General features: G+C 35.2%; 1 protein-coding gene across 1 annotated transcript in view; it reads left to right on the plus strand.

The window, feature by feature from the left end:
• KCNH8 (potassium voltage-gated channel subfamily H member 8) overlaps nt 1-27,680 on the plus strand; it is a 176,634-nt gene that overhangs the window by 89,849 nt on the left and 59,105 nt on the right. The window contains exons 5-7 of the mRNA XM_066318197.1: nt 415-655; nt 14,884-15,041; nt 20,219-20,426. Coding sequence (XP_066174294.1) covers nt 415-655; nt 14,884-15,041; nt 20,219-20,426 — 607 coding nt within the window. The remainder of the gene's footprint in view (nt 1-414; nt 656-14,883; nt 15,042-20,218; nt 20,427-27,680) is intronic.

A 27,680-nucleotide genomic window follows, 5' to 3' on the forward strand; every position in this document is an offset into this window, starting at 1 on the left:
TTACAGTACTATGTCTTTCCTATTTACAGTACTATATCTTTGTGTATACAAAGCTCTCACCTATGTGTCCAGCAGAAAAATATTGCTCTGCAGTGAGAATTAGTTCAACAGAGAAAGAAATAATTTGCCAAATGTAGTCTCCTCTTACACCATTTAATCTGTAATTTATTAGTCTTCTTCCTGCCTCAACATTCAGAAAATTCATTCCATGAAAAGGATTATCGGTACAAATAAATGTGAGATCTAGGTTAGGAAAAAAGGTAGCATTTGCTCTTGCCTGCATATGAGTATGTCACATGTTATTATGATTTTTTTACAAAAAAAATCAACCATGTAAGGGCTGCATTGCAAGAAACTCTTCTGCATAATCAAATTATTGTTTTGTCTCATTTAATTTTTTTCTCTCTTTTTCAGAATGTTTTCGTAGATAAACCAGCATTTCCAGAATACAAAGTTTCAGATGCAAAAAAATCCAAATTCATATTGCTGCATTTTAGCACTTTTAAAGCTGGCTGGGACTGGCTTATTTTACTGGCAACGTTTTATGTTGCTGTGACTGTACCTTACAATGTTTCCTTTATTGGCCATGATGAGCTGTCTACAACTCGAAGCACAACTGTCAGTGACATTGCAGTGGAAATTCTCTTTATCATCGGTAAGATATGTTTGGGGGTTGTTTGGGATCTCTTTTCTGACACTGAGGATTTTCACAAAATGAATACTATTTTAGAATAGAAAACAATCATCCCTTTCATGACTTTTAAAAAAATCAATTTCAGATCAATGGCTTGATATTTTATCTGAACTTAAGATAATTTTTTTTTTCCCTTTAAATTGATTTGGGTAGTTCTGCTGTTACTCTAAAGGGGCTTTCATTTTCAAGGAAGATTGAAATCCATTGTTTTACCCTAAGGATGTCTAAAATCTTACCAGTATAGGGATGCACCCTGGAATTGCTACAGTTTTATTCACAATCTATGGGTTTTATTTTTTTTTTAATTATTTATTTATTTCACACTGAGCAGAGTTATGGACCGCAAGCTGAACAGATTTTTTAAAATATCAATGTAAGATTAAAACTTACACAGAAATAACATGGTACAATATCAATGTGCTGTATTGACAGCTGAGATAGAATTTGAGAGATTTGAGTTTGTCATCTGATCCATTCTCTAAAATTTTTATTTCCACAATCCATTTAATTCTTACATCCAGTCAGATCTAAAAATGGCTTTGTATCAAAGAAATTTCTATATTTTTTGTTGTATCTTTTCTTTGGTTTATTTCTGAATATTGAAAAGAATCCCTGAATAGAGTCAAACAGATTGTTACTGTTACAATACCACTCAGTGTTGTCACACTGATAAACCAGAACTCAGATCTGTTGCTACTTGCAGGTGAATTAAGCTATTATTCTTAAGAGATAAGCCAAGCTGGGTATGTCTTTCTTGAACATGAAAAGGATTTGGATGTGTTCTGAGAGAGAAAGAGAACAAAAAACCCAATAAAATAATTTTCAAGTTTGAAACTTCTTTTCCACTTCAATCTTCCCTATTTTTTGTGTAAAAATATAGCTTAGCTTGAACGCTAAAAGCAGCACTACAATCTTCTCTAGCAGAACTAAAAATTGTAACACCATAAACACTAAGCAATAACTCAGAAGATATTCTTATAAAAGTTTTGAAGAGTTTATTCCATTTCTCTGTCAGCTTTATTGTAGACAGCAAGACTGGTAGTTGATATGGATGATGGAAGAATCAGGCTTTATGATGAATAAGGATTTGTTTCATCCTTTGTCATTGTTTTGTCATTAGACTTAAGGCATAAATTTCTATTTTACGCTCACTTGTAGATCTTACTGGACTCTTTCACATTAATACAAACAATTCACATTCAAAGATTCTCAAGCACTGCAGTAAGAAGCTTAGATTCTGCAACGCAGATCATCAAGGATCATTCTGTGTCTTGAGTAAAAAGAGTGGGGGTTTGACTCTAGTCAGTCAAAAATGAAATAATTCAAATAATAAATAATTAAAAATAAATCAAATAATCCCACTTGAGGTACCCGGGTGACTTTATAAAAGGAGTAGACTCAGAGTTACAATATTTTGATACTAGTGTAAATAACTGGTTTGTGTTAAAATGTGTATACAAGACAGTATAGTCTGTCTCTGATTTATGTGCTGTAGTATTCATTTGAAACAAGACAGATGGTGAACTGCTCAGTGATACTTTTCTGGTTATATATTTTGCTGGAAATATGGATTCTTTGTATCAGTAAGTCAAAAGCAAAACATCTCTATGATCAACAGAATAGCTGAGTAAGAAAAATAAAGCAAAGAAGACTTTCTGTAAATTTACTTCAATTTTCCAGTTAGATTTTTCGGTCTGTAGTTCAGAAAATCAAACTACGGCTGTAACTAAATGTGTTCACAAAAATGTGCATGGAGCACTAGAAGAGACATTGACTAATCATGTTACTGATAATGACAAACACTGTGCTGTAGAATACCAAAATTCCTCCCCCAGAATTTGAATAATGGTGCAATTTTCCCCAGAATAATTTTTTCTAGAGTTAATATCTGATTTAAATCTCCAGCTCTGAGGAAAGGTTTATGGAGTATTTTCAGAACATTGTCATACTGAATTTAAATCCCTGCAGTGAATTTAAAGAAAATAGTGTGTTTATGATCATCTCTCCAGGGTGCCTTCCTGTTGAAATGTTGAATTAATATGTCTCAGAACATATATAACTATATTGAAAGTAGTAAGATTGACAGCATACTTAAATTTAAGCATAAGTTTCCTGGCATTTGTTGCACTATGGCTCTGACAAGTACATCTTTGATGGATGATCTGTGTGCTCTGAGAAAAGTCAATGAGGAATGTTGTTGAGAAAAATTCTTCTTATGATGCTGCTGCCTCAGAAAGGCAGTGGGGAGATCTGTCTGATACAAGATGCTCAGTTCTATTACAGCTTTGTAGTCACAGATTGAGGTACCACAAAAGTAGTCATGGACTGGAGAAATAGAGTATATGTACTTTGATTTTATTAATATTTCTGAGAGCATAGAGTAATATTCCTTTCATGAGCATAGTTTGCATAAACATTCATTTAGACTTGGCAAGGTCTTTGTTTTTAGCCTTGTTATCCAGGGCTGAGCATGTTCTTGAGCATATGGTGTGACTCTTGGGGATGGCTCTGTGGATGGCCAGGAACCAGACCTGATGATCCATGCAAGTCCTTTCCAACTAAGCTTATTTTGTGATTCTGTGACATGTGTCAACCTATGCTTAAGCATGATAAAAATACATATAGAAGTGTTCTTCTGACTTGGAGTGTTTACAAGTAAGAGCATTGATATGCATTAAATTATTTATGAGAAAAGCATCTAGCTAGAGGTTTAACTGCTTTAGCCTTGAAAGTTCTCTAAAACATAGACAGGAGATAAACAATAATAACAGCCCATTTTGTGACATCTTCAGGGAAGGGGGTGAAGGGAGAACATAACTAGGTCTTCTCATATGAAACTAAATTATTCACTTGATGTTTCTTGTGATAACTTGTGTGATGTTGTATTTGAATGTAATTCCATGATCTTTCCCTTTGTTATGTGTGCAAACCTTCTCTGACATCTCCCTATAAATAAATCTTTTGCTTCCTCTAATGAAAGATAGAGTAGAATTAGTTTAAGTTTAGATTTGTTTGATTGTCTTATGTATTAAAGAACCATAAAGAGGTGAAGAAAAAAACTTGTTAGACTTAATGTGTTTTAGAAACTCATTAAAGGTATCCTAATATATCCTAAGAGGTATTTTATTTGGTGAGGACTATTACCTGCTTTATTGCACTATTTGCTTCGAAGTTTATGCCCCTGTATTTGCATAGGCAGTAGCTGGGTCCTTCATTTCTAAATAGGTATGTCTGGGAGCCTGAATATTGATATTTCTAAGAAGCATAATGGATCTTAGTTACTTTTCAATAATCTTTTTAAGTTTTCTGTCTTCTGGAGAAAAAAAGGCAGGAGAACCTCTCACCGAGTTCATTCAATTTAATTAGTAATAACCTTCTAATTTTTAACTTTTACTCTTCCATAACTATCCAGTGCAGTGTATTTATTTCTGCAGCAGTTTCACTCCAGTTTTCAGATACTGCTTTTCTTTATCTGTTTTTGTTTTTTTTAAAAAATATTGAGCACCTTTATTAAAGAAAGCAATAATATCTACTCTGAAGACTATTTGAATATGAGGCCTTCAACAGGAGTTGAGATCAATGCAATGGTTCAGTGAAAATATGTGCAGGCTTTCTGGGAAATGGCAATGCATTCTTTGCTGGATAAGATCAAAAGGGTCTGAGTATTTTGTATCTAAGGTGGAACAACTATAGGAACTATATTTTGTATCTATAGGAACAACTATAGAGAGAAAAGCTCAATTTTCTATTTGTGGATCATCTAGTTTTCAGTGGAAGGCAAACACTGGATACTAATTATGGCTGTGAAGTTATACTTTTTATAAACAGGCTGAGAATTATTTAAAGTGATTTCCTGCAGCATACTACTTTGCCACCTGTGGGGGAAAAACCCCATATCCATCCCTTCCTCCACTCTCCACACACACACTGGCATCTGAAGCCTTGATCTGTGCCTTACCCTTTCAAGAAAGAAAATTGATCATGATTCACACTAAGATTTTCTCTCTTTGTAGGTATACTTCTCTCTCTCCCATTAAATATTATTTAATAAAGTGTTTTATCAGCAATTTCTGTTTCTAAATCAGTATGTTTAAAAGTGCTAAAACTCTGATTTGTGTGGCATGACATTGTAGACTAAAGGGACTTGTGTGGCCATTAGTATTGATCACAAATGTAAATGACTCAAAATATTTCAAAAACTTTTGAATCATATGAAGTCCTTGAGTCTCACACATTTAATGTGTAGAGACTTAAACTATGGTATAAACCTTGTAGAAATTAATATAATCATTCATGACTTACACAGTAATTCAAGGATACATATTATTGTACTGAAGATAATATATATTGAACAAAATTTTTTGGAATAAGATGAGGAAGTATTAAATGCTATAAATTTCATTAGATTGCTTTAAATGGAAGGCTCCTTTTCTTTTTCCTTTCCTCTTCTTATTCATTATTATCATGATTATCATTTCCTATCTTTGCAAGTTCACAGAAGGTCATTTAAAGTAATTTCTGTGTCTGGAGGACCTTGCATCTAAGAAATCTTCTGCATTTTGAAAGGAAATGGCAGTGATTTGAATTTTTGAAAGTGTGGTTTCAGGCTGTAATATTCCAAAATTCAGGGAAGGACCAAGGGACTGGTTTGAAATTATCTCTGGGAATTTATTTCTAAGCAACAAATGATGTCATCTGTGAATGCATATGAACAGCAACACATGTAAACAGATAAAAGTCACATTGTTGATACACCTAATATTTGAAAGAGAAGGTAATAAAAAACATGTTCATGGTCTGTGGATTACCTAGTAACATGAAAAAACAGTGCAAAATATTTATGCTGAAAAGCCTAGTAAGTTTCCTAAAGATTCTCCCTCAAAACATCAAACTCAGGTGAGCAAGACCACTACTAATGTTAAATTTTTTTACAATAACCTTCCTTGCATACTTGTGAGGAGAAGAGATGCTTGTCTGCACAAAAGATGCTGTTTCCAAGCACAAAAACATCAACCTCGACCTAAAGTAGAAGAGTGTAAGCTACAAGTGATAGTTTCATAAAAGTATTTCTGTATCTCCAGGTAGTTGCAGGTAAGTGTTATGGTAATGGAGCACCCTGAAAATTTTGCTTGTATTACCTTTACTAACTCCCCTTCATTAGAGCTAAAATCAGACAAAAGTTGTATTTTTCATTTACTATCCTATAATACAGTGGTAATACAATGTTGTATTTTTCAATAAGATTAAACTCTTCTAATTAGCAATCTAGGTAATTAACAAGGAAATTATCTGATACTTAATAGTTTACCACACTTTTTGTGAATTAGCATATGGTGTTTTTTCTCCTTATTTTTCTATGATTCATGGGTATTTTCTATGTGAATTGCTATCAAACTACAGGGGATAAGTTCTGAGAAAAAATATTTCAGGTTTTCCCTTGGAACTGGTCTAAAACTGGGGGTGAATGAAGCAGAATTAATTCAGCCCCGCCCACTGAATATTTTACTGATTTTATCTTTTTTTTTTTTTTTTTCTGAAACATTTGTGTGAAGTAAAGTCTACTCATGAAATACCCAACAACTATGTCTGCTTCACACAGCTTGAATTTAGTGAAAAGTTACATAATTTGACTGATGTTCCTCCACTCCTCAGAATTGCTTCTTTCTGCCATATTTCTGCAGGTTCTATTAAGAAAATTGCCCATGTAGAAACTTTCACACTTCTGCAGTCACACATACTAGCTTCATTTCAAAGCAGAGCTAACAGTTCATTTTTCAGAACTATCTCAAGTTCTTTGCTTTTCTCTCAAGACTCCAAAGTCTGTATCTTCCTTTCTAGAAAAGTCAATAAAACATATTTTAGCTATTCAATATGTTCAGTGATTGAGTCTGTTTTCAAAAGGTACAGTATAGTTTATAAGAAAAAAACTCTTTCCAGTTTAGTATGTTATTATAATGGTCATGATATGTGATGTTTTTCCAGTGTGTCAGCTACTACGGGACTGAGATAAGCTAATCACAATTTAACACCCTCATAGTCAAAGAAAGCGACTAAAAAAGGCAAACTTCACAAGCTAAAAATCAAAGAAGCAAGTAAAAGAAATAACCCACTGTCTTGACATTGGGGTGCTGGCAATTCACATATACAGCAGCCAAGGTATGGTGCTGGATAGAACATATCATGTTAGTCCATTAACCCTGACCATGCCCTTCTGGAGGCAGTGACTTTTGTTATAAAAACACCCATTCAAAAGATGCCTTCAGATTTCTTTTTTTTTTAATGTATTAATGGATAATTTATCCAAGTAAAACAGCATTTCCACTTGGATGCAACTTCAATATAATGTTACTTTACACTGCAAGAACAAATAGTAAGGAAGAGCAAATCACTGTCAGTTATAGATGGATTTGGGGATTCAGTTCTACTATGATCCATTACACCCAAAAATGGATTTTCTTCCATTAAAATCCCTGAAAATATTGTTTATTTGACAAACTTGAATGAATCAATGCTGAGAACATACATCACAGCACTGCCTTAGGACAAGGACTGTGCCACTCCTCATTGTACTGTGTAGTGCTAAGCAACTTGGTGTCAAATGGTAAATAAATCCTTCTCACTGGAGAAGTTTGACTGGTAAAACAGCTCAGTGTATTCAGTCATGACTTTAACAGTAAAAGGACTCTGAATTCAAGTTACTCCATGCTAGTAAAAATCTTGTTCAGAAGTCCATCAGGTTACATAACATCATGTGAATTGTGGTAAATATTTCAAGAATTTGTAGCTTTTAACACTGTTCCTGTTGTTTACCTGAATTCTAGTCATCCAGATAAAGCCACCACTTCTAAAAAAGAGCTTTCACTGGAGGTGCAATGTGGCTCTAAAATGTGTTTTCCACACTCTGTGACTGCCCACACAAACTAAATGGGTTTTTTTGCACAATATTCTGAAGTGTTAGTGACCAGGACAAAAGGATATTTACGATTACACCCAAAGGAGGGAGAGGTATACTTGATAGGTATAATTTACATTTTTAAATGTACAGTTGCTTAAGGGCTAATTCTAGTCCTTTTCCATAATTTTCTTTAATGATAATGCTCCTCAATGAGATTCTTTCTGTTTTCTCTGGTTTAGCAGTGGAAGACAACAAATTTTCCTTCTAAATGAAACACCATCCTGGTAGTACAAAGATGGGTCTTGATATTCATTAAGTTCATTAAGATCTAGACATCATATCTTGGGATAGTTACATCAACACAATACACCTGAAATTTCAGTCATATGTAGTTTTGTATGATCTTTCAGCTCTCAAAGATTCTGACAAGAACTAGAAATATTTACCATCTATTTGAGTTTTAAATAGAAAATGTCATATTTAACATGCGTTTTAAAGAAATTATATTTGGATAAAGCATGTTTTCCTAAAGGATGTCAACTCTTCTTCAAAGACCATGAAGATTCCACAACTCTATTTACTTATGGCTTGCAAACTGCATATTTCTATTTAGGAGGGGTTTTTTCATCAACCTGCAGAAGTGACATCTCGTTAGATGTTTGGTTGTTAAAATATTGCTATCTCCTGACTCTTGTTTCAGGCTGGATTGCAATTTAACGTCTGATATGACACAACCTTGCTTTGTTGCTTCATTCCAAAATTAGATAAGAATTATGTATTGAATACATCTGGATTTTCTACAAGATTATTATTAGCTTCTCTCGTAATGACATGACACTATTTACTACAAAGGAGCTAGTTTCCTACTAATGTTTCTTCCCTAAAACTGTAATTTTCCTTCATCATGGACACCAGTGATTTCTTTCTCAAACATGTCTAGGTTTCCATTACAATTTTTGTATGCTTTATATCAGCTGTTACTTAATATCTGTTCAGTGTTTGATATAATCTTCTAAAAAAGAAGAAAAAATACTGTTCCTCCGGCAGCTGCAATAGGCTTTTATTAAGGCATAATTTTGATTATATTATTTATATAGTATGTATTTTATTATATTTTATATATTTATTACATAAAATTCCTACATTTTAGTACTTAGTTTATTGCTACTTCTGCTGTGCTTTTTCTCTTGTAAACTTTATTTGATTTAATAATGGCTCAAGTTCTTCCACAATGGTATAGGATGAGCATTACTTTCTTTTCCTACATGAATCTAATTCCACCTCCCTCACCTGATCATGTCAGCCTCTGAAAGAAAATCATCAAGCTAATTGTGGTTATAGATGTCTGGAAGAAAGATGCTGAACTGAAAAATCACACTTCCACTTGAATAAATTGTTCCTAGGCAATTTGCTAGGAACATCTATGTTTATATCAGCAGTAGAATAGAAAATGTAAGAGTTTATATAGGGACAGATAAATTGTTCTTCAAACATTATGGCACTAATATTTCCTGAAAACTTTCCTAAAAGCTCTCTGGATAGATTCTAATATCATTATCCTTGTATGATTAAATAAAATTTGCTCAAACAATCAGATAGATGAAAGAGCCTGGACTTTGGGAAAAGTATTACTAGCTAAGGACAACTAATGTAAAATCACATAAAGGAAAGTGAAAGAAATGACAAGAAATCAGAGACTAGTCAGTCATACCATCTAGCAGACGGAGATTATGTAGAAAACTGTCTTCTCTGAAAATCAATAGGGTTAACATAGCTAAATCATCTAGTTCTCAAGCACAGGTTTGAGTGACTGCAGTCTAATAAAACATCACTGCTTATGCATATGTCGCTTGCCCTAAAGGCACAGGATTTTTCAATTTCATTTAGTTCCCAGTGAAAGACAGTTACACTGAGGTGTATTCCATTGCATTTCCTGAAATTTAAGACTATGACCTAGGCAGCTATTGAATCACCTGCCTAACTCTGAATTGTTATTCTTCTAAAACTTCATCATATGTTTAATCCCAGCAGGATTTATTTTTTAAACAAACAAGCCTAAAGGGAGAGAAAAAATGTCATCACAGGGAAATCACCTCCTTCAGGTAAAATAATCCTGTTTATGGGGAAAGTGGCTCAGCTGGTCTCCAGATATCTATTTCTTTTAACAGGGATTAAAAATTGAGATTATACAAAACATATATTGTGCTTTTAAATTTTACAAGGAGTGTTATATTGGAAAACATCTTGATGATTAATAGGTTAGCTCGATTACTATCAGTTTGTGGCTTTTGTTCCTTTCATATCATTTAGGAGACCAATCTGCATTATGCACTAAGTAGAACATCAATCTTTTCAACATAATTTTGTTCCACTTTGTTGAACACCAGTTTGAATTATTCTTTTCATACTATTCACTGTGTGAATGTGTCTGTGAATGTGTCACGTAATAGAAATCTAGAAAGAGGCAACTTGCTTAAGGATGTAGCATGTCATACAGAGCTTTAATCCAAGAGAGATCACCAGTTTCGAGACCTTATGAGCCTGCTTAGATTTCCCAGCTCTTTTATGCCCAGATATCAAATAAGTTGCCTTTTCTTAGGAATCAAGCATATCTAGGGCATGGATTTCACACTGGAAGTTTGCGAAAAAGAAAATAGTCACCAATAGGTGAGTAAAAGGCATTAGAACACTCAAATAAGGAAAGTAATTGTTTAGAGCTTTCCAGTTATATCATGTTATTGGCTAGAGGTATTTGGAATGAAAATATTACAGACCCATGTAGCCATGATAATTACAAACTTGGAAGACTTTCAGTTAATAATGGTCGCAGGGTTCTAGTGTTTACTGCTGTGAATACTGTGTGAGAGCTTAATGGTAGCAAAATATATAGATAAATTAGGAACTGCCACTGTATTTAGATAACAGTTTTAAATTAATTTTATGGCTGAAAAAACTGGGTTTTGTTTCATAAAACTGCATTTTCTATAATCTTTCAGTGCATCTTTGCATGAGTATTAGAGATATCACATTTCTTAGAAGATTTTTTTAAGGGATGTGTGGCTGTACCTTACCAGTAGTGGAAATAACAGACAGAGAATCCATGCAGATGGAGCTTATTTGCCACAGGATCTAACCATGAGAAAAATCACAGTCACGGTTTCACAAATTCACTGTTTATTATCTCTGCACACACCTTAAAGACTCAGTGCCCAAAGGGGCTTCTGGTCTATGTTGTGTTGGGTTGGTAGGGAAAGGTGATCAGTCTCCAGGGCAGAGAGAAGGGGGACTCAGAGGAACAGGATTCAAAAAGCAGAAAGTCATTGCATCAGCAGGGAACTGTGCTCAGAGAGTGTGTGGAGAAGCAGCTCATTTTCCTACACAGTGTGCAAAGGTGATGGGATTCCTAGTTTCAACCTCTTGAAATTGGAGATCTTGGGTTCGCCCCACCAGGTGCTTTCAGGACAAGTTTACCTTTGTGTTCAACAGAAAAAAAAAATAAAAATCACTGCTTGGAAGACCGACACACTTTGCTCAAGGTTCACACACAGTGTGTGTACAGAAATGAATGGGGAAGGAGGAGATCATGCCTGGCTTAAGACACATTGGTGTTTGTTAACGCAACATGTACCTGTATTAAACACAGTATAAGTCTTGTGGAAAAGGCCATGTAGTTAAACATTATTTAAGGACTTTTCTGAAAGTCAGTAGGATAGTCTAGACTTTATAATGAGCTTTAATTTGCTTGAATCCTGACTTTTTTTCTGTCTAATTTGAACTGAAATTGAATTATTTGACAAAATAAGAACCAAAAATTTTCCGAATGAAGACAAGAACAAAGACATTTCACTCTTTTTTCCCTCTCTACATCGAGAAAAACATGGTATTTTAGATATGTGTGTGCTATGCTTCGAGACAGGTGTGATGAGTTGAGCCATTTGATATTTTCTGCTGTTCCTCCTGCTTTAGTTTTAGGTAACTTTGTAATGACATTTCTCAAGGCAGAGACATTATTTAAATGCTCTATTCTGCTTTCCTGAGCACACGATATGTGTGGCTCACAAGGCCAGTTAAAATGATACTTTCCTATCTCACATTAAAAAAAAATTGCAATAAAGTATATTGAGACTTCTCCTTAGTAACCTTTGTTAGTAATGTTTGGGTTTTGTGTTATGAGAGACGCTAAAGCAAAAGAGGGATTGTAGTATTTGTCCCAGCCTGAAAGAAACATATCAAACACAGCTTTAAATATGAAGTTTGCACAGGCTTTTTTAAATATGAAGTTTTTGTTGGAGCATACCTATAGATAGTATATTCAAATGTATTTCTTGTGGAAAAATTTTAACCAACTAATTATCCAAATATATTGAAGTCACTTCATATAAAATTTAAGAATCAGCTCAGAGATTCAACATCCCTCTTGCATGGCTTACAGGTGGAAACTTTTAATTGTTGCCTTTCATGTTGAAGGAAATTATTAAAACTCCCTTCATCTCAGAGTGTTTGGACCAAACTCAGCACTAGAGAAAATCATTAGTTTTGAAGCACTTGAGTAATCTGGAATCTCTGAAGTTTTACATTACTGATGCTTGTGTTAAATTTCAGATTGTTCTTTAAATTGCCATCAGTCTGTAGAAGCTACTGCACAATAAGATTAACAAACAATTTCTAAAATATTAAATAATGCATTAGTATTTTTAGAAGATCTTGATAGTGATAAAACATTTATTTAAAAAAAGAAAATGTAAATCTTCCAGTTTTTAAACAGAAATTGCAAAAATACTGTGGAATATATAATTCCTAGAAATAATACAATCTCTCAGAAGAAATGGTGATTTCTAAACTTGCGTTTAAGATTTTGTTGTGCTCTTAGAAGTTTTTTGCCTCAGGAGTTGTTTTTTTGTTTTTCCCTTACAGATTTCTCAGTAAGCACTTTAGCACAGCAGTTAAGCTGTAAATAAGATTGCCCAGATGAGGAAACTGTATACACTAACTGTATACACTCAAGTATAGCTCAGAAAGTTGTCAAGAAATACAAGATGGATCACACTTACTTCCCACCCTCTAGACTTTTATCTAATAAGCTGGATGCAGAAAGAAGCCCTTAGCATTTACTTTTTTTTTTTTTTTTTTTTTTTTTTTTTTTTTTTTTTTTTTTTTTTTTTTTTTATAAAGCTATTATCTGGTACTGTTGCCTTAACTTGCTTTGATATGAAGACAGAAAAGGGTGCAGTGCAGAAAAACTTCTAATCTCTTCAATCTTGAACAGTGAATTGCATATGCACATTGATAAGCCTTTGGTGTATTGGATGTACTTGCATTTAAAACAAGGATTTATCTCCTTTTCTGTTAAAGCTTTAGTTGTTTCACAGATCCTAATGGGCAATAAATAAGCAAATACTTTTTCTGACCTTGATAACTACACTTTGGATTTTGTGAGACATGAAAATGAGAAGTTTCAAAATACTGGTGATGTAAATATCTTTATCCTTCTTATCTCTATGAAACAAATTTTCAAGGAGGTGTTCTGTATGTGGCTGGTGCTGCCATACTGAATCTGGAAATGTGGCTAGTAACCAAATGTCTCTACAATGCACCTGTGGACTTAAACTCACTCTGTTGCTCATTATGAACCATGTGAAATTATGTTATATTCCTATCTTAATTAATGAAAATTTCATAACATTTTTGTAGCTTTAAGAATGCAGGGACAGCTGAGAGTACTTCATGAGGTAATCTAAAATTATTATATATCTAATTTTATTTATACGTTCTATTCAGACTAAAGACCTGGTTGAATGAAAATATTAGTTCCTAAACAATGAACCAATTATAACCTGCAAGACCTCAGTCTGTGGAACCAGATACTCTCCAATACGTGTCTGGGTCACTTTGTGCTATGGTTTTGCACTAAATTCTAAAAAAATTGCAGCATCAACACTGCGCAAAAAAACTGAAAAATTCCCCAAAGGTTTCATTACTTTAGGCGACTTAACTCTACTGGGTCAAAGGCGGGGAGTGGCCAAGGTCAGACTGTTGGAAATACCATCAGTTTATTACTAGCAGAGTATGGGTTAAGCAGTATGACAAATAATCATAGCAGGCTGTCCAGCTTCAAGCTGCAGGAGACAGCATAAACATTTTCTGCTGGTAAAACCTGGCAAATTATTATTTTTCAGACTCAGAACATTACAGCTGGGGATTTGATCAAAATTTATCCTAAAGGAATCTTTTTTGATACCCCAAAGGAATGATCCAACATGATTTTCTCTGTGTGCTGAACCTCTCTCTCTTTTCTTTGCCTGCATTGTGGGGGGAAAAGATTGTTTCGTGTCTTCTTGCATGTTACGGTTAGCAGGAAAAAAGGTTATACTTTATGCAGTTTTAGTGTAGTCTACCTAAAGAACTTCTAGGGAGAAATGCAAATCAATCTCTTTTTTCTCCCTAAAGCTATCTTGCTGTAAAACACCAGACTTAATGGTTGGCTACACTTTTTTCTGACACTATAAAAGTTACATGAGTAGTTCTCACTAATGTTAGTAGAATCAGGGTGCATTGCTTGAGGACAGATTATAGTCTTTGTCTTGTAGGACATGAAAATAATTGAGATCTGTTGTCAAGACCTGAGCTTTTCTTCGAGTGCTAATGTGTTTTGGCAAGACACATCAAAAGTATATCTCATACTGAAAGACATGCATCCTGGAATGTTAGACGGGAACATACAAAATACACAAGTCACCAAGCAATTCATATCACTTCTGTGATCTCCACCATAGACCTAATCTTCAAGCGTGTTTGGCATTTTTCAGTTGATAAAAAAATAGTTATCCTTGAGGATGACATTTGTCATCTGTGCTAAGCAGTTTTCACTAAAAGAGCTTAAATCACATATTTTTAATACAATAATTAATGATTCATTATGTCAAAAGAAATGTAATTAAATTTTATGGAAAAAATAATACACTTCTTTTTTTTCATTTAGAAAAATACCAGTATTTGTACAGTTTTTAGATCAATGTGTGTGGATGTTCTTTTTTATTTAAACCCCTTTTAAAATCAGTGAGGGATAAATGTTTTTGACATTCTGTTTACTCGTTGAAAAGAATATTGCATTCATTGCTTTAACTCCATGTATGTGCATCTCTTACCACTGCAGGGTTTTTGTTTCTGTATTAGATTATCCATCTGATATTTATGATGCAAAAGAAAAACAATCAGCATTATGCTGGATTACTGGTGTTGTGCCCAGGAATTAAGAAATCTCTGTCTCTGATTCTGTTCATTCTTTGTCAAGCAGATATTATTTTAAATTTCCGAACAACATATGTCAGCAAGTCTGGCCAAGTGATATTTGAAGCAAGATCTATTTGTATCCACTATGTGACTACATGGTTTATCATTGACTTAATTGCTGCACTTCCTTTTGATCTTCTCTATGCTTTCAACGTCACTGTGGTAAGTACTGACCTGTCTTCTTAATTGTTTTCTTTTTTCGAGAGGGGGTTTGTTGATATGAGGCTTTTTTCTCCAGATCTGGAGACAAAAACTGAATTAACTAGAATACCTAGATGTCTTTTACAACTTTGTGGTGTGTTTTCACCCTGGGTGTATCAATTTTTTAATTCAATTATCTTTGCTTTGTAAACAGTAGCATCTATGTTAGCTCCATATTTAATTACTGTACTCAAATACAGTTTGCTATGGCTTTTGCTCTCTTATGGTGCATAAATTCAGTCCTTAATTTTTCAAGATTCATAAATTTTTACTGTGGCAAAGTAAATCATTGTTATGGTCAGCATGTTTATTTAGCCAGGAATCCTCTTTCTCTTTACTTCTGGGAATTTTAGTGAAAAAAATTACAGCATGACTACTATTTTTTTGTGTTCTAACATGTATTTCTTACAATTGTCATTTACTTTTACTTTTGTTTCAACTCTTTTTTTTTTTTAGGAATGTAATGACATAAAGCTTAATCTGCTTTGAAAATGTGTGTTCTAAAATTAGGTGATGTCAAAATCATGATGGGTTACATTTGCATTGGCTTGCTTATGATAAGACAAAAGTTTTTATTCTGCTAGTCCTGTTGGATTTTGTATAGTAAGGATCTAATAAGCAAAATTGCAATAAACAAGCAAGCAAACGATCCCCACCCCCCCAAAAACGCAAACACCTCCTCCTCCCTTGAATCAGTATTAGGTTTTGAAAAAAATGTTGGCAGAGATTTCTTAATTTTGTGGATTTTTGCCATCAAAGACTAAGGTTTTCAGTGGTCCACTTTCCAAATCCCAGTTTTGATCTTTCGTAAACAGATGCATTCAATCTTACTTTCTTTAAAAGTGAATTACAAACAAGTACAGAGATGATAGGATAAACATATATCAGAAAAAAAAAAAAAAAAAAAAAAAAAAAAAAAAAAAAAAAAAAAAAAAACACCACCAAAACTCCAAAATAGAAAAACACTAGTCAGGAAGGGTGCCATGTAGGGTATCTTGTTAGATTTTGTCATTTATTTCCATTTCCTTCAGTAAACTCCCTTTTCATGTCATTTATTACATAAAGAACCATCAATCTAATGCTGGTGTAGATGCTTTTTAAAACCTGATAGTTAATGGTTTCACATTGTTCACTGTTTCTGTTAAAAGGTATTTCTGTTAAAGTTACTATCTCAGTTTATCCCTTACACTCAAACCAAACAGCCAGCATGATGGTATTGGTTCAAATTCTATCAATTATTTTCATTACATTAACTGTGTTTACTTTTTCTGTCAAAGACAAAATTTAAAAACCTGAAAACAGGTTGGCTTTTTTTTTGCCCCACTGGAAGGATTGATAAGCTTTCGATACTTAATTCTGGAAAATAAAGTACAATCCAATTATTACTTTTACAGCTAAAATGTCACAATATTAAAAATATTGCCATAATATGATTAATACACATCTCCTGTTGTATTTTTGAACTTTTTCCTTTAATAAAACCTCTGCATGATTCCTTGATGGGAACACAGTACCTTACTCTATCATATCTCCTGTTGTGACAAGACTTGGCAACTGTTAATGTAAACCTCAAGATGACAATGACTTATCAACAGTTTCAAGAACGGGGGGAGGTGTTAATCACATTACACTGTTTTCAGACTTCATGATTTAATAAGCCATTTCCTCATGTCTGTTCTCAGATTTTCACTTCATCGACTTTCAGATGTTGCCTCAACAGAACGGTGAGAAGGGGCACCAGGGAGCCTCTCACTCCTTTGCTGCTCAGGCCCCAGCACAAAGGCCAAACCTTTAGGGATGCTCTAAATTCTGCAAGTCATAGGTATAGTGCCATACATACCTACGTATGTATGGCACATATATGTCATACCCCAGTTGGAGATTGGTGAAGCCAGAGTGCATGTAAATGCTGTGGAGTCTTTTGCTATCTTTGTATATATTTTGAAAGAAACAAAAGTTAAACTGTATGAGTTGGCTCTACTGCTTTTACACCTTTACATGGATTCTGCCCTACCGTTAAAATCAGGGACTCCTCAGAGATCTGAGACCACAGGCACATTCCTGCCTATCCTCAGCGCATGCTGTGATCCCAGCTCCTTCCATCTTTGTGTTCATCTGACAGAAAGGATCCCTTAATTTGAGGAAATACAGTGTCAGATGTTGCCATAAAAGCCAGGCCATTAAGCATTAGCTATAATGATTGAATTGCTCTTTTTTGAATAGCTATCAATAGTGCAAGAGTAAAATTTTTTGACGAAAAGCAACTAACCAGTTGGATGAAAAATTATTAAAAATCTCTCCCACTTGTCATTTCTTAAAATGTATCCTGCTCTTTTTTTTTTTTTTTTTTTTTTTTTTTTTTTTTTTGGTAGGAGATTATTCTTCCAAGCAGGAATTTCATCACTGGTTTGTAACAAGTTTGTTTTTTCTCAGGACTATGCTGATTGAGTTTGCGTTAGTCTCAGATAAAATTCTGTCCCTGTCCTTTTGACAGAAAAAGGTTAACCCAGCTAGTCTAAAATGATTAACAAAATGGAAAATTTTGATGATTTTGTATCTGTGGGCAAAGAAAAATCTATGCAAGCACAAGTATGAGTGCTGACTCCTTATTTTGTCTTCCTAAATTTGTGACATAGAAAAAGAAGCTGCCTGATAGCATTTTAGGTCTTCCAATGACATATTGGGCACAATACCAGAAGAGCATGTGGCATGACTAATGAGAAAATTCAGTGCAATAATATTCAATTTTATGAAGAAATTGTTTTGAAATAGGGCAGTCCTTAGGCCTTAAAATGAAACCTACTTCCACATTAAAAAGAATATTATGATGTGAAAAGAATATTCACTGTCTTTATATCTGTAGCTTAACTAAAATGGTCAGGATTTAGGCAAGACAGATAACTGGCAGGGCACACATACAATTCTAACAGTCCTTTGGCAATTTCTAAAGAATCTAAAAAAAATAATAATAATTTCACCAAAGCTGTCATTATTTAATTGTGATGTCATAGAACATCAGCTCCCATGGGAAGAGGAAGGCTCCAATGTGTAGGCCATAGCACATATACAATCATTATATACAAAATGATTATCCAAATGTTTGTATGTTACCGCTACACCTTGAAGAGTCAGTCATGAATAGGGACCCATTTATGTTAGAAGTGCAACAGAAACACATTTGGTTCAAACAAGCTCATGAGAGAGAAGAAAAGGAGACTTTGGGAAATGAATTACCATTGAAATAGAGGCTCTGTTGGTACAGTTTCATGATAGTTAAAGAATAACTATAAATTAAAGTTGTATGATTGTAGTAATACATAAATGGCAATTACTTCAAATATTTGCAGCCTCCTGCCCTAGATTTGCAGATATTCTTGGGCTTAAGGCCACAGACCTAACTAATTCTCTGGCACTGTAGATGGAGAATGGCATAAGATGAGGAAATGAAATGCAAGAAATGACCTTGTAAATGTTTGTGTGCTCAAATGTCAGATCTTATTTTAACAATGTATTTTGAAAAAATGTCATTTTTTTGTTGATTTTCTTTTTTTCTTACTATGTACATGACAAAAAAATATAAAAGTTCTTGAGAAAAAACAGAGCATCAAATAATGGGTTGCAAATACTGCCCTTTGAAGAGGCTCATGGGGGAATTACTTAAGCACTACCAAAGCTGTAGTGACAAAAAAAAATAATGCTTGTAGATTTCTTATTTTCTTCTTTACTGATTTCCCACATACTTAATTTCTGAGAGTGGAATATAATCAGTGAGTTAAGTTTTTGAACACATCAAAAACACCTGATGTTACAGAATGTATCAGTCACCTCAGATCTAGCTGTTGTTGAATGTACATCTATAAAATTTAATTTAATCAGATTAATTAGCTTTGGTAACAGAAAGGTTGATCTTCAAGGTATTCTGGATTAGCAAAAGGATACTGATTGAGCTGTGTTTTTAGAGCTGCTTTTGAGAGAGCTCTTTACTGTGCTCTGGGAGTGCTGTAGCAAGACACAAGTCTGATGTTACTCTTTCAGCCGATGTGGGTATCCTGTATCAACCAGGCCTTAATCCTACTGTCTCAATAATGAAGGAAGAAGCAAAAACTTACTGTTAATGAAAATTATGGCTATTTAATCTTAGACAAATGCATTAAAACTATTTTGATCCTAATCTGTATATTGTCTGCCCAACAGCTGAAACACAAACCAAATACATTCCTTGCAAAACTGTGGGCTGTGCACAATATGGTATGGATGTAGGTTGCAGGATGCTGTGGAAAGGTTGGGGTCATCCAGAGACTACCTGCTTTATGCTGGAATTTCTCTAAGGCCAGAGCCATATACTTCATAAACATATACTTCATATACTTAGGCTACTGAGCAGATTAGGTGCTGCTTTTGCCACATAAACTTGGAAAGCAATAGTATTTTAGGTTTAGAATTTAAGGAGCAGTATTAGAATTTCAATGAAGGCTTTTTTTGACTACTACTTCGTGCAGAGCAGAAAAATATGCCCAGGTTCCTGAACACAGGATTAAATCTCAAGAACAAATCTTAGCCTTTTCTAACTTCTCGGCTTTATTGTTCTGCAAAATATCTGCTATTTGTTATTGCCTCTTCCATGCTAAAGTATAGGCTGGTTTCATCTCATACATGGTTAAATTAGGTCTGCTGTTAGCTGAAGATGAAAATCATTGTGTGCTTGGAGATACTTATTTTGTGGTTTCATATTGCAATCAAATGATCTTTGGTCAGTTTGACAATTGTGTTTCTCTTCTAGAGCTGGGAAGAATCCATTTTTCACAAACACAAAATTTTAAGCTAAATCTGAAAGGAGACTGCATTAAAAAAAGACAACATAAAAGATCTAGTATTTCAATTCTGTTTCGTTTATATCAGAAATAGCAATTACGTATTTACACATCCAAATTTCACACTTTTTTTAAGCATCTTCTTTGCCGTTCTCTGCTGTCTTAAGATTTAGTCTAGTCAGCTGTGCAGCTGAAGGAAGTGTGGGCAACATTTCATAGAGCTTTAGAATTTCCTTTCTTGAAACAAGAGAACTGTGTGACAGAAGTAAGCTGCTGACAAGCTCTTTGTAAGTGCTGACAAGGGCTTTTCTCTCCCTGTTCTCCCAGGTTTCCCTTGTCCACCTCCTGAAAACAGTGCGGCTTCTGCGCCTCCTGCGGCTCCTTCAGAAGCTGGACCGCTACTCCCAGCACAGCACCATTGTTCTCACCCTTCTCATGTCCATGTTTGCCTTGCTCGCTCACTGGATGGCCTGCATCTGGTATGTCATAGGGAAAAGGGAGATGGAACAGAATAACCCCCTCACTTGGGACATAGGTAAGTCCTTCCTTCCCACACGTACATAGACACGTGTATATATCCGTAAATGAATGTTAACATATGACAGCGCATGTGTAAGTCACTCAATATTTCAGGTTATATTCAATCTCACACCATTATTTAGTGCTGTTTGTAGAGAAAAGGAAGAGACTCTGAATTTCAGGTCAATCTGTAAAAGAGGGTTAGTCTCTCTGAATTTCAGATCAATCTGAAGAAGAGGGTTAGAATAAAAATCAGTTGGAAAAATAGGAAATAATTTTAGATTTTTGAGAGTGATTCGAAGTTTGGAAGTTTCAGGATCTGTATAGGAAATGGCTTGACAGACCCCATAGAACAGATTAGACAACTCATCCTGGTTTTGCAAATTAGGAAAATTCATCAACAAAAACATTCCCTCAAGTGTACTGATTATTTCTTCCTATAGATTGAAACAGATAGGCCCTGAAATGCCTTCATGTTAAAAACTCCCTTTGGAATTATTGTTTAGAGGATCTTTAGGCTTTGATTTTTGCAGATGAGATGGTAATCAATGGAATGCTCAGTTTTGGTCCAATCTTTAGTTTCTAACCCAGCCTTCATTCTGATCTGAGTGCTCCACGTTAACTCTTCAGATTTTAAACTTTTCATTTTTTGTAATGAAACATCTCCCATAAACGTAGTTTATCTAAAGGTGAGACAGTTTCCCAAGAGAAAAATATTTAGTGTGGGGGAAATAATGCAAACACCTGTGGCCAAAGGCTCAGTGGTATGCATTCCAACTGCAGATTGCCCTGTTCTTACCTCCTTTAATTATTTTTTTGTTTGTTTGTTTTCTCTTATCCCTGTTATTATTTGTCTAAATATCACTTATTTATGATAAATCTGAGGGAAAAATGACAATCATATAAAGGTGCATGACCTCAGAGAAGTGAGGATGCTGGGTCAGGAAGAGAAAAAGAAAGAAAGAAATACATGTTTCTTAGTTTTCCAATAGGTTACTTAAAGATTTGTGGAGTTTTCTTATTCCTCTAAGTTGATTGTTGATTTGTCTTTTCATCTGTAAACTAGGTCTGTGACCTGCTGCTGAACTCTTTATAGAGAGCAAACTTCTGACAGAAAAGACTGCAGGTCTAGGAGAGAGTATACAAAGAAAGCCCACTGTGCAAAAATTGGTCGAATACCACTAACAGAGAAACAAATCCAGATAATAATAATGATAATAATGTCTCTCTGGTGGCAAGTAGCTCTGAAGGCACTTTGTCAGCTTATGTAGGCCACAAACAATAGCTGCTTTCAAAGCATTCATTGCAGTCCAAATGGTGATGATGGGCTGCATCCTTGCTCCCTGGGTAGGGCTGTTGGCCATGCTCCCCATGCTCCCTTTCCCTGAGGTAAGGCCACATTCAGAAAATTCTCCTCATATACCCGGGGGCTCTTGGCATTTATTGCTATGAAAACATTAACCTTCACCCATCAGTTTTGTCCTTTCTTGGGCAACAGCAAATGTCCCAGCAACCTTGTTAGAACCAATCCCAGTTTAACTGGAACAGAGACATTTCCCAGAACTCCCATTTGTGTCTCAGTGAAAAGGGTTTTATCTGGGTTATCAGACACTGATCATTTTCCAGGGGGCTTCCCAGGCCAGAACTGTTCCTTAACAGCTCCACACCACTAACTTACCTCAACCTGGGACAATCAGGGACGTTCCTGGGAAAGTAGTAGGTAGTGCACTTCCACACTGGATGGGCCAAAGCACTTAGTGGTGTATGCACTCAGACTTTCACTTTCTACATGTAAAAAGGGCTTTCCTATTGGGCTTACAGACAGGCATTTTTTAAGTGTTTTTCTTTTCTAAAGGCGTGAGTTTGCATTTTTGCCTGAAAGGCTGTTCCACCCCCTTTGTGGGTGGTCTCTAAAATATTTAGATGATATAAATTTATAATAAAAATTATACTACAATGACTCCTGTAATGCTCTTACAGATATTAGTTCTGGAGCTAAGTTAAATAATTTATAGCTTTGGGGATTTGTTTGGATTTTTTTGTTTGTTTGGGGTTTTTTAAGTGAAATGGTTTTAAAATAGTGAAGAGTTAGATACTGGTTCAAAGAAAAGAGCTCAGAAAATTACAGATATCTGTCATGAAGCTGTTGCTTTGCAAGGACCACTCCAGCACTGACAAAATTTCTGGTTAAACTTATGTGTCACAGATATGAGCACAAAAATTTAGATTATGTAACTTTTTCAATCAGTACAAATTCTATTGCTCTCCCAATGCAAACTACTTGCTGATGAAACACAATGAAATTAAGTCTTTGTCCTCTGTTTATCTTTTGCTATTCTGGTGATTATGTGTAGCCAGCCTTTCTTTGTCATTTAAGAAAACTTCAAATGACAAGTTCACTACACCTCAAAGCATCCTCACTGGGGATATTTTGAGGGAAGAATGGTAGGTGTAATTTAGAGTATGAGTGATTAAGCAAAGTAAAATGAGGTCTGGAAATCATAATAAATCATAAGCAAATAATGCACACAGGAGAAATCTTGCTTGGAGTATAATTAAGGTAGTGTTACTCTAAGTGACTTAAGATGTTCTTTTCTCTGGAAGGAAGACCTCAACTGAAAAATTTGTGCTGTTTTGGAGAGCATGTAAAAGAGATTTCTTACTGCAGGCAAAGCAGTAGAGTATGATTCTTACTAATTTTGAACCAGAACTGGAGACTCAATTTTCCATCAATGCATTATACACAAAGTTTATTCCAGCCATTAGGCGGCTTTCTAATGAAAAACATTTTTAAAAACCACGCAAAATTATAATTATTATACTTTTTTAATTAAAAGAAATGTGTCTCTTCCTTGAAAATTCCACTTTTTGTCGTTCACTGGAATGTCTCAGTTGATGTCTACTTGAAAACTGAGTATGGCATCATGAGTAAGAAATCTGCAATGTAGCTGAAATATAGGAATGGGTTTGTTCTAAGAAAGGAAAATTATGTCTGGAATGAAAAGAATATTAATTTGCTTTTTATGTTTGCTGCTATTTTTGGGGGGAGAGGCAGATGAAGAAAAAAGCTATTAGCTTTTGCCTGCTCCATTTAGTGCTTCCTCAGAAAGCCTGTAGCACAGATTTCAAGACTGAGGTTTGCTAACACTTAAAGCAGACATTTTAAAGCTGCAGTCCTGTTAACATAGTACTCTGAACCTTGCTGTGCCATCAGATATGCACCACAGCCCAGATCTAGCAGCATTTGCTTCTGTGTATCTATTTCTCTAGCTAATTTAAACAAATGTGGTACTTAATTTACATTTGAATTGGGGCAATGGGAGTGATAACATTGTTCCTATGAAAATCTCCAGAACTGGAAATGGCATTTGCTTTGTTCTTACTGGACCTAATTGTAAGCCTTTCTTTCGCTTTTTGTCCTTATTCGGGCAACATTCCCATTGCAAATAATTTAAAAACGTGATTATATTTACAAATTTAGCCACGTGGTTGCACAGTGAGACAGGTGAAGAATCTGGGTCTATTAATGATAAACTGTCATTACATGGCGGTATTGGGGCATAATGTTAAAAACTGGATCTCTTCCTTAGCTCTAGTTATGCTAGATTTAACTGATTACATGATTTGGAAGATACACAGCATGGGCACTGCTTTTAGATGCTGGAAACCGTTATCTCAGCAAGTTCTCACGTCTTAGGAGAGAGTTGTTCCATGCGCAGCATTTTGACTCTAACGTCTGATAAAACCATGACTCCTGGACCAATCATTCCTACACACTGGAGACAGTGGTACATTTCTAGTCCTGCTTTTCCCTTCTAGCATTTCAGGTCCCTCTCTGCTCCATTTCACCTTGTTCCCCTCATTTGTTTTCTTTGGTGGAATGGATGTCTCCCTGAGACATGGCATGGTCTCCACCAACCTGTAAAAATAAGGTTAATTTTCTGTTAGCTGACAATGGAGTAGTGGCTGTTTAGGTTTCTGGCTGATTCTAGCACTCAAATTCCATTAGCTCCCATTTCTATAGTTTAGCTGGCATCAGATTTAGGCATGGGGTCTTTATTTGCTGATTGCTGGTTTGTATTAATATATACTGAGCCAATGCCCTTACACATCTTATTAAATATGAGAAAATTATTTTTCTACTTGTCTCTATGGGAAACAGATAATATTGAAAATATTTCCTGTTGCTGAAGGCATTCATTCTGAGAGAACTGTGTGAGCTGTTGAAACCCAGCTGTCTTGAGTGTAGCGAGGAGATCAGGAGAGGGCCAAGAGTCAGGATGCTGGTTCCCTTAGATAATCAAAACTGTCAGGTACAATTTATGCCACTGTCTCAAAAAAAACCCCATTCCTTCCTGTCCACCAGAAATTTAGAAATCCCAGAAATGGGACAACTTTTTGTAAGTCCCACAGTAACACAACATTCTGGCTATGGAGGGGTGGTTATCAATGCAAAATACAGTAAAAAAAAAATAAAAAATCTATGTTTTTATAGTTAATAAAGTATTTCTTTGGGATAAGCTTTAAAATCAGTCCTGTAAAAATTGTTCTTCAGCTATTTTAATCTATTCAGTTGAATACCTCAAGTTTCATCTCAGGTTTTTTACTAATTTTCTACTAAGTTTTTGATGTACAGCACCTTTGAGAACAAGAACTCAGTTGTGACTGAACCACATACTCTCCAATATAAAACTTCCCACACCACTTCGTTTATCACACTCTTGCAGTCAGAGCCTTTAAAAGGACTTGGATGCTGACTCCCAGTGAATACACACAATTAGCTGTCACTGGCAGAGTTTGGTACAGGAGAAGGTGCTCAGCACACCTGAGTGGTGCCAGTAGGAAATGCTGAAAATGAGACTTTGCCTTCAGGGCCTTTCAGTAAGGTATTATATGTACCATGTTGGACTGAAAACCAGCCTGAATTCACAAAACTACCTTCCCCACTGGGTCCTTCAGTAAATTCAGATGCAGGGACAAGTTGACTGGAAGATCCCCAAGTGTCTTAATAATGTAAAGATTGTAGTGCTTCTGGTCCAATGCAGAGGTTGGCTGAAATGGGTTTTCCAAACTGCAGGCATCCTACGTCTTATATGCAAACTTCAGGTTAAAATCTTGAGCTCAGGTTCCGAAATTCTGCCCAAGTCCTTTGTGGTTCTCAGGTAGCTTCATTCTTGTCAGAATTTTGTAAGTCAGCATCCAGCTGGAATATCCATTAAGAGAGACATTTACCTGTAATTCTCTTGAGTTTCAACAGCCTGGGAAGTTTTAGTGCCAGGAAGCTTTTTCCTAATTTATGCTAAAAAAACAGAGGCAGCTAGTTTTAGTTTTCGCAATGTCCTGAGCAATTTTGCCAGGAATTCTGAAGGTACAGATTTAAGAATATCCTTGACAATAGATACTTTTGGCATTAATATATTTATTCAGGTTAAAGCTCGGGCTATCCTCTTTTCAGAAGTAAGACTCTTTCTAGGTATGTATGCATCTGCTAGTTCTTCCACAAATATTCTGTGTTAGTGAACTAACAAGTTTCTGGTGCTCTTACACCCAGCAAAACCACTGGGTAAATAACAGTAGAAATCATATCAGAAAAGTACGTGCCATTACTTCTATTCTTGATCAATACAATACATAATTTTCCAAAACAATAATAAACTTCTGACTCTTAGGTTTTCATATTATACCCACTCTCAGAATGTACTGTAGAAGCAGATAAATATGAATGTATTTTTGCAAAGCAAAATTACTTTAAATGATAGATATGACAGAAGACTTGGTATGAAAGTTGAGATAGAGGCTTGGTGTTTATTTTTCTTTTTTTTTAATATATAAATTGCCTTCATTACTAATGATGTTAGATCATTCTAGTTTTGTCCCTGTACAAAATCTCCTTCTGCTAACGAATTAAAAACTTGGGTTTGAATGTGACATGAGCACTTTTTACTTAATCTAAGCATACAAAATACATTTTAAAAATGTGATTAATAAATTTATTTTTAAAATGTGTGATTATCAGTCTGCTTTTGAACCCTCTGAGACTCATGCTCGCAACATATTCTTAGCAACATTGACAACCAGGAACTTAGTTTCAAAAACTTATATGAAAACTGAGATTTTGTGTGATCACAAATCTCCAGGTAGTGGGGCTGTCAGGAAAACCAGCTAACAGAAGACACATGGTAAAACTGTAGTGCTAAGGAATGATCAGGTTTTGGACCCAGATGATGGAAATGCTAGTGCATCCAGGTACGTGTGCCTACTTCTGTATTCAAGGCCTGCCTTCTGGAGTATGAGCCTGGACCTACATCAAAACAGCTTCCAGTAATTTCAACAAATGTTCAGCTTATGAAGAGCTAGTACTAATGAACTACAACTGGAGTCTTGGGAAAGGCTGCAGCTGGCACCTGCTCTCGTGCTGCCTGGCAGATGGCGAGGTTCGGCACAGGTGCCCCGCACGCCCCGCTCTGCTTTAGTGGGAACAGCAGTTCAGTTTGTTTTGTGGCGCTGTAAGAGCTGAGTGGATACCCCTCACTGGCAGAAGGGGTATTGGTAAATTTCCAAGGATCTCAGCCAAGCGAATTGTGTTCTGCTGTAAAATATTGGTCTGGTTTCACTACTCCAAACACACATCCATCAGGTTAGAACTGACACGTGTAGATTTATGAATCCTTGTGCAGAACAAGAAAGAACATCATGCTGACTACACTGCACAACACATCATTCCCTAGCAGTGATCAGTTGTTCACTTCAGTCTGTCACCTCAATACCTGAATGTTTGCTTTTAATTTCTCTTCCAGTCTGCTTCATGATGTTCTCAATTATTGATTTTCCTCAATTTTTGTTATTATTAATAACAGGACCAGTTCCTCTGGAACTGTGGTCCTTTCTGGTTTTGAAGAAGCATCTTTAAGAAAAAGGATTTAAAAAATATACTTGACATAATATGTCATGCATGAGTGCTGGTATCTTCAATTTAGTAAAACAAATTGTTGACCTGGGGTACCAGCATTGAAGGTCCATTGCTGTTGGGAAAAGAAACATCAGTATACTCACCTGTCTAGTTTTGGGTTTTTTTGTGGAGAGCAGGGCTGAAAATTCACTTCTGATTAATATTTGAAGGAAACAGTTGATGGTTACCATTCAGCTGAAAATTCACTTCTAATTAATACTTGAAGGAAATGGTTAATGGTTACCAGTCTTGTGAAGTATTTTAGGGTCTCAATATCTGAAAGATTCAGCCAACTAGTTTGAGTGATTTCTTGCAGCACTA

This window comes from Sylvia atricapilla, chromosome 1 (genome assembly GCF_009819655.1).
Source record: "Sylvia atricapilla isolate bSylAtr1 chromosome 1, bSylAtr1.pri, whole genome shotgun sequence".
In the NCBI taxonomy this organism is placed as follows: Eukaryota; Metazoa; Chordata; class Aves; order Passeriformes; family Sylviidae; genus Sylvia; species Sylvia atricapilla.